We start from the raw sequence: 12,603 nt of genomic DNA, 5'->3' as shown, positions 1-12,603 counted from the left end.
ATAAGTGGTTTTCTCTGTAGTGCCCTCCAACCACAGCAGGGCTCACTGAGAGCGACAGATATTACCAGGCTGCTTCCAAACAAACATTCACCATTGCCCATTCTCTATTATCTATTCTCTATTGCCTAATGTCATTCAGTATGCTCCATTGTCCATTCCTCCATTGCCAATCCTCTATAGTCCATTTTGCATTATACATTATCTATATTTCATTGTATATTCTCATTCTCCATTCTCTATTTTCGATTAACCATTCTGTATTCTCCACTTTTTTACTTTAATTCACTAATCTCCGTTGCCCATTCTTCATTCTTTGTTCTCCATTGCCCATTTTCATTCTCCATTGTCTATTTTCTATTGTATATTCTCATTCTCCTTGCTCCATTTTCCATTGTCCATTCTCTGTTCACCATTTTCTATTTTCATTTACTATTCTCCATTGTCCAATCTCATTGTCCATTTTCAATTGTTTATTTTCCATTCTTAGTTTTCCATTCTGTATTCTCATTGTCCATTGTCCATTCTCTATTCTCCACTGTCTAATTTCATTCACTGTTCTCTGTTGTCCAGCCTCCATTCTTCATTCTCCATTGCCTATTCTCTTTTGTCCATTATCTATTTTCTATTCTTCACTCATTACTATTTATTCTCTGTTGTATATTCTTCATTTGTCTATTTTTGTTCACTATTCTGCATTGTCTGTTCTTCATTCTTCCTCGCGTATTGTCCACTCTCCATGATCTATTTTCCATTCTTAGTTGTCGATTGTCTATTTTTCATTGTGTGTTCCCATTCTCCATTGTCCTTTCCCTCGACTCATTATCTTCCAGATGTTGAGATCTCTGGGAAAGGCTCTAGCAAGATCAGCACAACCATTACAAAAGTGAGGTTTCTGCACGCCGACCCATACTTCAAGTTCGGACTTCCTTTACATGGACAGGTTGGTATCGCAGGTGAAGGCATCCTGGTCTAAATGTTAACTTGCATGAAACCCTTCCACATGGGCTGAAGAAGGATGGTTTTACTTTTGTTGCTGTTAGATCTCTGTTATGTATATATTCTTTCATATAACTACTTTTCCATCGTTTGAGATATACAAGCCACAGTGTTGACACCTGGAAAACCCACTGGAGGTACCAGGGGATCACTTTTTCAAGTAGAAATCATAATAAATGCAATACAATGTTCACAACGTTTGGTACAATAGTTTGGCTTTTGACTTTAGTCCTCTAGTCCAAATGATACCAGGGTTAATGTGTACTAAGTATTGTGATACCATGGTATTGTTTTAAAAATATTGATGGTCGAAATATGAAGAAGTCAAATATATATAGGTAAGGATGTATTTATTCAATTCAATTCAAAAAAACTTTTCGGATAAAACCATATCCATAAAAGCACATCAGGCACAATAATTTAAAAACACAAATGCATAAGCATGATACAATCCATTAACATAGATCAAAAGTACACAATATTTTCGAGGCACATATATTAAATAAAAACTCATGCATAAAAGAGAATAACTGTATTTATTATATTTAACTCCACATCCAGGTATCTATAACTCTACATCCATGTATTCTAGTATACATAGATCTACAAGATATATAGATGTGACGTTAAGGATATTAGAACATTGGAATGTTGGTACCTCCATTGAAAACAATGGAGTGCTCTGGGCTTAAAATGGCTGGTATAAGCCTGGAGCTCCAACATTACAATGCTTCTTTGTTCACAGCTCTGGCTGTGAACAAAGGCTTCAGGGACCCTGACGGGATTTCAATCCCCTCACACTCCCTGAAGGCTTTGTTTCATTTGTTAGAACATTCTGCCCTCTAGTGGCAGAAAGTTCTAATAGCCTTATAGCCCTTCGTAGCAGGGCTATACCAGCAATTAAAGTTCAGCTGCTTTGTTAAAGTCCCTCGCCTTCGGCTCGGCCTTCAACGCTGCAGCCGACCTTTAATAGCCAGTATAGCCTGCTACGGTGGGCTATAAGGCTATATTAGAACATTGGAATGTTAACAATGGAGTGCTTTGGGCTTATAATGGCTGGTATAAGCAGGGAGCTCCAACATTCCAATGTTTCTTAGTTCACAGCTCTGACTCTGAACAAAGGCTTCAGGGAGCCTGAGGGGATTTCAATCCCCTCACCCTCCCATAAGGCTTTGTTTTATTTGTTGGAACATTCTGCCCTCTAGTGGCAGAATTTCTAATAGCCTTATAGCCCTTCGTAGCAGGGCTATACCGGCTACTAAAGTCCCACTGCCTTGTTAAAGTCCCTCACCTTCGGCTCAGGCCTTTAACGCTGCAGCGGACCTTTAATAGCAGTATAGCCCGCTACAGCGGGCTATAAGGCTATATTAGAATATTGGAATGTTGGTAGCTCCATTGAAAACAATGGAGTGCTCCAGGCTTATAATGGCTGGTATAAACCCGGAGCTCCAACATTCCAATGTTTTTGTTCACAGCTCTGGCTGTGAACAAAGACTTCAGGGAGCCTGAAGGGATTTCAGTCCCCTGGCGCTCCCTGAAGGCTTTGTTTATTTGTTAGAACATTCTGCCCTCTAGTGGCAGAATACTCTAATAGCCTTATAGCCCTACGTAGCAGGGCTATACCGGCTTTTAAAGTCCCGCTGCCTTGTTAAAGTCCCTCGCCTTCAGCTCCCGCCTTTAACACTGCAGCGGGCCTTTAATAGCAGGTATAGCCCGCTACAACGGGCAATAAGGCTATAGTAAATGTATCCTTACCTATACATACTTAACTTGGTGGTATTTTGGTCATCAGTATTTTGTCAGTGGTAATGTGGAATGGTGTGCTGGACCGAAGTTCCTAAAGGAGGCATTTCAGGTGTACATTCCTAAAAAGAACCTACGATCAGCAGCAAGCTATCAACTGTCTGTACCCCGCACAAGAACGGCAACATGGGGTGACAGACGATTTTTGGTAGCAACTCCAATATTGTGGAACTCACTCCCCTTAGACATTAAAACTGCGCCAACCCTGATTAGCTTCCGCAAGGCTCTGAAGACCTGGCTCTTCAATCAATAATATTATTAATATTAACCATCTGCCAAAAAGAGCCTATAGCCTCTTTCTTATAATATCGTGTCCTGACCTCTGTATCTTGGAGTATCTCATTGCGCCTAGACACCTCAGGGTAGTAGTGCGCATTAAAAATTCCATAAATAAATAAAATAAATAAATAGTTAGATGGCCTTGAGGCTCTTCTGCCTCTGCAGGACCATGAGTCTCTTCTGTCTCTGCCATCATGTTATAAATGAAAACTGTAAACAATCTAACTAATTCATGTATACACCGTTCCTGTTCCTATGGTACATAATGGAGTAGGGACAGGCTTGACTGTCCAGGATGCACTTCTGTCTCTTCTGCACTATACAGGTGGCCACTGTTGACTATCATCAGTGTCTGACTCTAAAACCCTCTCAACACTTTCTGAAAGGGGGTACTTATCCCAGGAGATCTTGACATACAAGAAAGTCCTTAAGTCCCATCTCTTTGAGCTGCATGGTATGTTGCAAGACCGACATGGTCAAATTATGAGGTTCTTCTAACTTCAGCATGTGGATTGGGTACACTTGGTTGACTATGTGTCCTCTCTGTCTTCATTGTAGCTTGAGTGGGAACATATTTGATAAGACATTAATTACTTTGGTCTTTCCAATACTTTGTGAGAGAAGGGACAGGGACCTAAGGTACCTCCTGTTTCAATGTCACATATGTAAGGATGAGTACAATATGATATGACTTATTTCATTTGTTTTGCCTTATAATGTAGCAATACTCTACACAACGGACCTTGAATCTCTTCCTCATGCACTATATCATTAAAGAGAACAGATGAAATGGGCTATCTTTTTATGTGCCAGAACACAATTCAGGGGAGAGGTAGAAACTCAATAAAGCATATAAAATAAATAGTTCTCACACATGGTCAGAATTTCGTTCTTACATTATGAGTACCTTCTGCCATCATGTATATCTCTCCATTAGTCTACCTCTATTGGGCAGTGTGATGGTGAGAGACCTCAGTAACCTTAAGTTATGTCTGTCTCTTCCCTATTTTATCTCTTTTACTCACTGTGTGGATAGACCTAATGGATCCTGAGTTGCATCTTTTACTCCGTTAGGGGTTGATTAGGATGGCGGACGGACAAAGTCCGTCCGCCATCCTGTCTGGTGCAGGGACTGTCTGCCACAAGGGCGGATGTACCGTGCCCCGAATTAGGATGCACCCACCACAGTAACATTGCGGCTGACGGTGCTGAATGCACCGTCCGCCGCAATGACGAAAAATGCATGTTGTGCGTTTCACAGCACAACATGACAGGCACCGCGCGGTGCCTGCCATGTTGTACCATGAAACGCAGGGGGGTACCATAGGTACCCCCCAGGTGCACCCCCACCCCCCCTTCACCCTGGGGGCCTTCAATGGGCCCCCAAAGCAAAGCCCGGAAAGGCATCTGCATCCGGCCATCGTAATATGGCTGGCGGTGTCTGGAAGACACCGCCAGCCATATGAACCCTTTTCCGCGCCGGCCGCAAGGCGACCGGGGTGGAAAAGCGGCGGGCGGGAAATTGGTGGTGGACGGGCACAGATGGCGGACGGATCGCCACCGCCTGCATGGTGGTGGCGATCCGTACGCCATCCTAATCGGCCCCTATGTCTGTGTCTTTTAGACAGCGAAATAGGGATAGACCTGATGACCTTGAGTTTTGTCTGTTTTTCATTACATTTTAACCGCTTTAGGGTTTGGTTGATGGGTACTCTGTCACAAACAAGACGGATGTTGTGTCTCCTTTATTACAAGTGCATTAAGATATAATGCACTTGTAATACGGCAGTTTGGATATCCGTCACATTTGTGATAAGTACACCTCAGCCCAGCTCTAAATCAGGGCATATGTCTCTCTTATGGATTGTATTAGGGGATAGACCTGATGGATATTGAGTTACATCAGTTTTTCCATTACTCTGACCCTTTTACAAAGTGTGATGGGACAAACCTGATGGATCTTGAGTTGCATCTTTCTCTCTATTAGTATGTTTTTGGTTGATAGTAGGTTAGTTAAATACATTGTCAACCTTGATTTGTAGCTGTGTCTCATTTAGTCTCTGTTAGAGTGCAATAGGAATAGTGGTCATGTTTCCCTATATGACTCTGTCTCTATTACAAAATAAGATTGAAATATTCTCAGTCAACCTTGACTTGCATCTGTTCTCCATTAGTCTGTGTCTTCTTGACAGTGTGAGGGTGATAGATCTGAAGAACTTTGAGTTACCTTTGTCTCTCCATCAGTCTGTCTCGTTAGACACTGTATTGAGGGTACATCTGTTAGACCTTGAGCCATCTGTGTCTTGCATTAGTCTGTCTCTTTAGACACTGTAATGGGGATAGAGATTTATGTCTGTCATTCTGTCCATGTGACCCAATGTAACATGGATAGACCCAATGGATCTCTCTCCATTACCATGTTGAAAAGTGTGGTTAGAACATATACAAAACAGACACTCGAATGACTGAGGGTTCCTCATGTCTCTCTAAGAATGTTACTACTCACCAAAAGATCGGGTACCCTCATTTGCCTCTGTCATTATGCAGACAAAGAGTCCCAAGTGTTTCAGTATTACTAATGTCAAGAAGGTGTAATTATTATAGTACATGATGGGGTGTCATTAAATGAGGCTGCAACGCAACTTTGTCCATTTCTCATGACAAGTACATGTTACCACAACAGGAAGTGATTATACTAAAACATCCTCCGTTCAGCCACTAATGTTCTTGCTGCTGGAAGGCAACCCTATAAACATTTCTTTTCACAGCTCCTGTTGGAGGACTCTACTGGGGCCCCATTGGCCAATGAGACAGTGACCCTTTCTGTGGGCCAAGAAGACACCAAATTCAACTACACAACAGACCAGAAGGGCAAAGTGTGCTTCTCTGTTGACACCTCATCTCATACCACCTTGACTCTCTCGATACATGTAAGCGAGCTTCCATAATTAGAAATGGGGCAAAATCTAACAAATCAAGTAAAATCATCATAGTATAGAGGCGCAGTGGATGGGGATGTGGATTTTAAAACGTCATTTGGTTAAACTTTACATGATGGACAAGTTCTTGGGAACTAGGAGACACTGGTGTTTTTGACACAGTTATAAGTTATTGGAATTACTGAAGTGTGCCTTTTTCAAGTAACTATACCAAATGCACGTGGACCATAAACATACATAGGCACTAACTGCAGCTCCACAAAACAAACAGTGTAAGCTGTCCCAAACTCACTTTCCATGGGGGGGGGGGGGTCGGTTATCCCTTTCTTGAATTTTGTAAATCCCAAATATAAAGTCCATTGTCCTGGTCATCACTTTGAAAAGGGATATTGCCATTACCACCCGTCACAACATCTATCTATATATATAAAAACAAATGTATGTCTGTCTGTTTGTCCTTTATGCATTACTACACCATTCATCCGATTGGCATGAAACTTTGGGAAGTTGTTGAGTACACTGCCGCGAAGGTTTCTGGCAAGAAAAAAAAGAAAAAAGAGAAATTTGTTAAATATCGTCCCCCCGTCTCCCCAATGCCCTCATAATCTTTCCAATACTGAACGTTTACAGTTTCCGGTGCGACTCGCTTTTGCAATGACCATCAACAAAGCACAAGGACAATCGCTGCAAGTGTGTGGACTAGATTTGGAGAATCCGTGCTTCTCACATGGATAACTGTATGTGGCCAGCTCACGCATCGGAAAACCTTCTGATTTATTCATGTATGCACCAGACGGTAAAACAAAAAATACTGTGTATCCACAAGCACTCAAATAAATAAACAGAATTAAAACAACACTTTAAAATGTTTTCCATATTAAAATGAATAAGTTTCAATAAAAATGACACAATGTAAATTTAATGTTATCATAACAAGTTTCCTTACATTTCCTTTCTTCTGAGATCGCAGCAACGCGCAACGGGTAAGCTAGTAATTTAATGAATTTGCTATGTCCTCCCTGAAAGAGGCAGGGCACCCTTATGATGTGTTGGCAGCCAAGAAGTGTTGATAACAGCACAGTGTTTTCATGGCTATGGCAGGAAAATATTCCAAAGTGGAATCAGCTGAACATTGATGTTGCATCAGGGGAAATCATAAAAATATTCCACATTGCATGACAGACAATCTTTTGGTTTGCTTCCAAGGTCACTAAATGCCCCCATATTAAAATGTCATCTTTGAATGTCCTGGATGCATGTAAAATTACACAAAGGTTTGGATGAAGTCAGTGACACTGATGAGGTTTAGGCAAAATTCCCGATTTGCCAACATTAACATTTCCAACCCATTGTCAAATGCACCAGGAGGTCCATGCCCTAACCAAGCTAGTAGAACACCTGCTTTGCAACCACTGCTTTTGGATCCATCAAAATGCCATCAAAGCAATATATGACTTACAGGTCATGCTCATCTCTGCATCTATGGAAAAGGCTGCAGAAGAGATAGTCACCTGCATAGAGTTGGAAATTGAAAACATGGCCATATATGAGGAAAGAAAAGTAAAGGGTAGGACTATAATCAAGGGTACACTTTGAACAGCACAAGGTGTCCATTGTCGCTATGGACTCTTACCTTACTGGTGGTGTCACGTGAAATGGCGTCTCTTTTTATGATCTTCCGATTCTGGTCAGTCAAATAGGTTCACATCAAGAGAATGTCAATAGCTTCACCCATGACTACTTGTACTTGTCACTATTGTAAATCCACACCATTCAAGGTGCATTCCTGCCATTTAGGTCTTCTATGTGGGATTCAAGCCAGATTTGTGCTAGTCAGCATCGACATGGGTCCTCAGGCAGTGCTGCTGATCAATGGAAGGAGACCTTTCCTGTCCCCCTGCAGAATCTGGGATGTGCAAAATATATGCATCTAAGATCCCTGCCTACATTTCTTTTGGGCTTGCATTAATGTGTGGGTATTATTAAGCAGTGGCTTAACTATGATAGTGTGCATTGTTTGTTATACCCCTATCTACCTGATCTTATGGTTATCCTCTTAGGGCCCCAATTTACAGAACTAACTTAAGACAAAATCCTAAACTTACGACCATTTTGGTATTCACAGAAGACACTTACTCATTTCGGTATTTACAGAAGTTAGGAGTCCTAACTTTAGGACTCCTAAATGCCTTCTGTGAATACCGAATGTCTTAAAGTTAGGATTTTTCTCAATTTAGTAGTAGTAAAGTTAGGACTCCTAACTTTAGGACTCCTAAATGCCTTCTGTGAATACCGAAAGTCTTAAAATTAGGATTTTTCTCAACTTTACTACTACTAAACTGAGAAAAATCCTAATTTTAAGACTTTCGGTATTCACAGAAGGCATTTAGGAGTCCTAAAGTTAGGAGTCCTACCTTTACTACTACTAAACTGAGAAAAATCCTAATTTTAAGACTTTCGGTATTCACAGAAGGCATTTAGGAGTCCTAAAGTTAGGACTCCTAACTTCTGTGGATACCAAAATGAGTAAGTGTCTTCTGTGAATACCAAAATGAGTAAGTGCCTTCTGTGAATAAGAAAATGGTAGTAAGTTTAGGATTTTGTCTTAAAAGAGTTCTGTGAATCAGGCTCTTACTGTTTGTTATGTTCTTTTATGTCAATACTGTTCTGGAGCTGCCATTACACTTATCCAAGGAGCTCGTCAGAGGGTGACTCTAAATATTAATGGAAAACCCTCAGCTTAAGGCATGTAGCTGGAAGCTTAAGACATATGGGGCCTTATTTATGAAGGCCTTGCGCCGCCGGTGCGTCACTTTTAACATGGGAAAAAGTGGTGCACCGGCGGCGCAAGGCCTTCATAAATAAGGCCCATGGCATTGTGTGTGCTAAAAGAGTACGGAAATAATGACCGAATTTTGCCCATTGCTTCCTTCTCTTCAAACAATTGTTTCTGAGCTCAGCCTTTTGTCATTTGCAGTAGCCAGTTGCTCTTTGTTATTCCAAATGTAATCTGGAGATTGTGAATATTTCTGGTAATACCACCTATTTGGCACGGTATCTATAGGACAGCTCTAGGTAGTTGTACAACTTTATCACTATTAATTCTGTTTTGGTTTCCATTTTGTCAGGTTTCTTACAAAGACACAACCCACTGCAGAGATTCTGGATGGAGCTTCCCTTCTCACATTGGCGACACTCGCACGGCAAAGTTCTTTTATTCTAAAAGCAACAGTTACGTGCAGATTCAACCCATCTATGAGACTTTGGAGCCCGGCCACACGCAGAACATCACTGTGCACTATATTCTATCCTCTGAGGGCCTCGGAGAGAGCAAGGAAGTTAACTTTCATTACTTGGTAAGTACACTTTGGTGAGTATGGGGTTACTTTGAACAATGGAGTGACATATGATCAGTTGCCATACCCAACACAAGACACCCCTGATAGAGCCTCTTAAAAGACTATTGAACAAAGGTGCGTACTTTGGGGTCGATTATGATGGCGGACGGACTTGCATCCGTCCGTCACCCCCGAGGTGGAGGGACCGTCCGCCGGTGTAGCGGCGTTCCCTCCGTTGCAATTAGGATGTGACCGCCTCCCTGGCGATCACATCCCGTATCTTTAACATTGCGGCGGGTGCTGCTTTAAGCAGCACCCGTAGCAAAGTTAAAAATACATGCTGTGCATTTGCATGCTCAAAGCGTCAGGCGCCGCGCGGTGACTGCCGCATTGTGCATGCAACTGCAGGGGGGTACCATAGGTACCCCCTATGTGCACCCCCCACCCCCGCTTTCTCCATGGGGGCCCGCAACTGGCCCCCAAAGCAAGGACCGTATGCCTTTTCGTGGGGGCATTGCCGCCATGGAAATGCATAGGCCCCACCACAGCCTAATATGGCTGGCGGTGTCTGATAGACACCGCCACCATATTAGAGCTTTTCCGCCGCGATCGCAAGGTGACCACAGTGGAAATGCGGCGGACGGTCTTCACGTCTGCCACGGTCCCCCCCGCCATTGTAATATGGCGGGGGGGAAATAGGTGGCGGACGGGCAAGGATGGCGGACGGATCGCCACCGCATGCATGGCGGTGGCGATCCGTCCGCCATCCTAATTGACCCCTTAGTGTGTAAAGAATGTATAGCAGAAATCTTTTAATTGTGTTTCAGGTGTCTCAGATTAGCAGCTACCTGGAAAACTTCAAAATAAAACACAAGTCTATATATATTTTTTTTTAAATCTCAGTTTATAAAAAAGATCTAAACCAGTGGTGCCCAAACTTTTGAGAACCACGACCTACTTTTTAGAACAACAAAAGTTCATGACCCTCCTACCTTTAATGGACATAAGGGTGATTTTTTTAATGCAACTAGAGTATCATTTGGTAACGCACTGACATTTACAGACAGCACATTTTCCATTAAAATGGCCACTAACTTTGCATAGGGATACAGTTTTACTGATAAGTCTATATTGCCCACAAAAGATAATGTGTAGAATTTAGGTTTCTGTGAATATTTATCAATTGTGCATCATCAATAAAGTGACTTTATTTCTTTTGTTCCTATAAAAATCTCTGTTTCCAGCGCACTTCAGAATTTAAAAAAATTACTTCAGTTTTGCTTTCCTGGCTGCTAAATGCATGCAGTTAATTTACAGGTATTCACAGTTTGTTGTGTGTTACAAAAAAATACGACATCCTAAGATTGTAATATAAATTCCTTTAAACACTCCTCATTTTGCATTCAAAGAAAGAAAAGTAAACACAAATCCCATGTTAAAAGAATATAAGCAACAGCTTGTCAGAAGCTATAGCCTGACATTTAGCCTCTATCTCATTTAAGCACCACAAATGTGACAAGATAAACACTGAATTTAAAGGCATCATGATTTATTGCTTGGACTTTCGCGACCCACCAAAAATCATCTTACGACTCACATTCATATTAAATTATATTACGACAGAAGACAGCCTTTCAATTACAATGTTTTTCAAAATATTTCAACATCATTTACTCTCCTATGGATCACATTGAAATCACTCAGCAGTAATGTTCATAAAACTTCTTCCTCCTCTTAATAAAAAAAAACTCTGCTTTTTAGTGGAGGATAGATCAATTTATTCTTTACCTGATAAATACAATCTTCCAATCCAGAATTTTTCTAATGGAATTTGAGATCCACCTGAATAGCTCAATTGTGGGCTACTATTTCTACAAGCCTTTCGAACTAGATGTTCATAAATTCAAGTCTCCCTCGTGACCAAAGTTATATAATTTGTCCAAAACGTATGCAATGCTTTATATGGTCAGGTTTAATTTTTATCACCTGTAATATGGATTGCTTGTGAAATTTTGAAATGACATAGCACCCTCCACCCTTATTTTGCATAAAAGGAACTATGCATGGTAAAGGAATTAGTCAAATCTCCATTGGCATTAACCTCCTGAGCCCCATATGACTTTTGTTTAGGACAAATTCTATACTTCCTAACAGCGCGTTACATATGGTAAACTATATTGGAGCACAATAGTTTAACCCCATCGCTGTGGGGGTTATACCCCCGCTGTGCTGGCGGGGAGGGGGACAAGCACAGCGCCCGCATGTTCAAGATTGGAATAGCGCAGAAGACTCTGCCTTGCTGTTGCGCTGCTGCACTGGTAACATTGTATTTTTAAATTGAACACTGCACTTTAAAACTTTATTTTGCACTTTTAAAATAAAACTGCCCTACCTACTGCCGCTTCCCCGGTCCACCACCGACATTAGGCCGGATTGTAGTGGAGGCAGGACGCCATCTACACCTACACACCGGAAGTGAGCAGACTTCCGGTGCGCACGTGCTACAGTTCAAACGGTGAGGACAAAAGGACATGCCCTCCCCTACGTGCAGCGGGTGCACCGGCGGCGCACCGAAGGTGTGCCAAAGGTAAGCCCGTCTGCGCCCATCCGTGGCACGGCCGGGCCCGGGGCCACACACCCTGGACCAATCATACGGCTCACGAGGGAATTCCTAATCAAGGTTCATGACTCGTATACTTTCACTGGAGCTCTAATATATCGCCCACCAGGGAAGCACACAGACTTTCTGGAGAGCATTGGGGAAGTGCTCAGCAACCTAGCCCTGAAATCTGCAAATTTTACACTCTTAGGAGATGCCAACATACATTTAGACAGATCCAGCAGCTATATGTTTTAAGGACACGATGAGCGTTCTGGGTCTAACCCAGCTCACAACAAACACCATACATAAGGCAGGGCATATTCTCGACTGTATCTGTTCAAACCTAGGGACTCTTAGTGTGAAAATGCCCCAACTACAAACTTGGACAGATCATAATTGTATCCCCTTTGAACTTATAGTCAGGGCCGGCAGAACAATTAGGAATACAGGAAGGGCGATAGGACATCCCCATGGGGAACCATGTTGGAAAAACATCATAGGACAGCCGAAGTTTCTAATCCTAGCCGCAGAAAATAGACCCACCCTAACTAGAGACCCCACCAGAGATAGCCAGCTTTTTGGGGAGTGGATTAACACACTCAGTCTAGAAAACACCTACGCTGCCCCGAGGACAGGTACTAGAAAG

General features: G+C 42.2%; 1 protein-coding gene across 1 annotated transcript in view; it reads left to right on the top strand.

Moving 5' to 3' along the window:
- The window catches only part of LOC144768001 (alpha-2-macroglobulin-like), a 203,923-nt gene that overhangs the window by 103,190 nt on the left and 88,130 nt on the right, over nucleotides 1-12,603 (top strand). Inside the window, exons 10-12 of the mRNA XM_078651390.1 lie at nucleotides 831-940; nucleotides 5,847-6,008; nucleotides 9,146-9,373. Coding sequence (XP_078507516.1) covers nucleotides 831-940; nucleotides 5,847-6,008; nucleotides 9,146-9,373 — 500 coding nt within the window. The remainder of the gene's footprint in view (nucleotides 1-830; nucleotides 941-5,846; nucleotides 6,009-9,145; nucleotides 9,374-12,603) is intronic.

This window comes from Lissotriton helveticus, chromosome 7 (assembly GCF_964261635.1).
Source record: "Lissotriton helveticus chromosome 7, aLisHel1.1, whole genome shotgun sequence".
Classification (NCBI taxonomy): Eukaryota; Metazoa; Chordata; class Amphibia; order Caudata; family Salamandridae; genus Lissotriton; species Lissotriton helveticus.
Note: the sequence above shows the minus strand (reverse complement) of the source record. Positions and strands in the feature narration are given on the sequence as shown.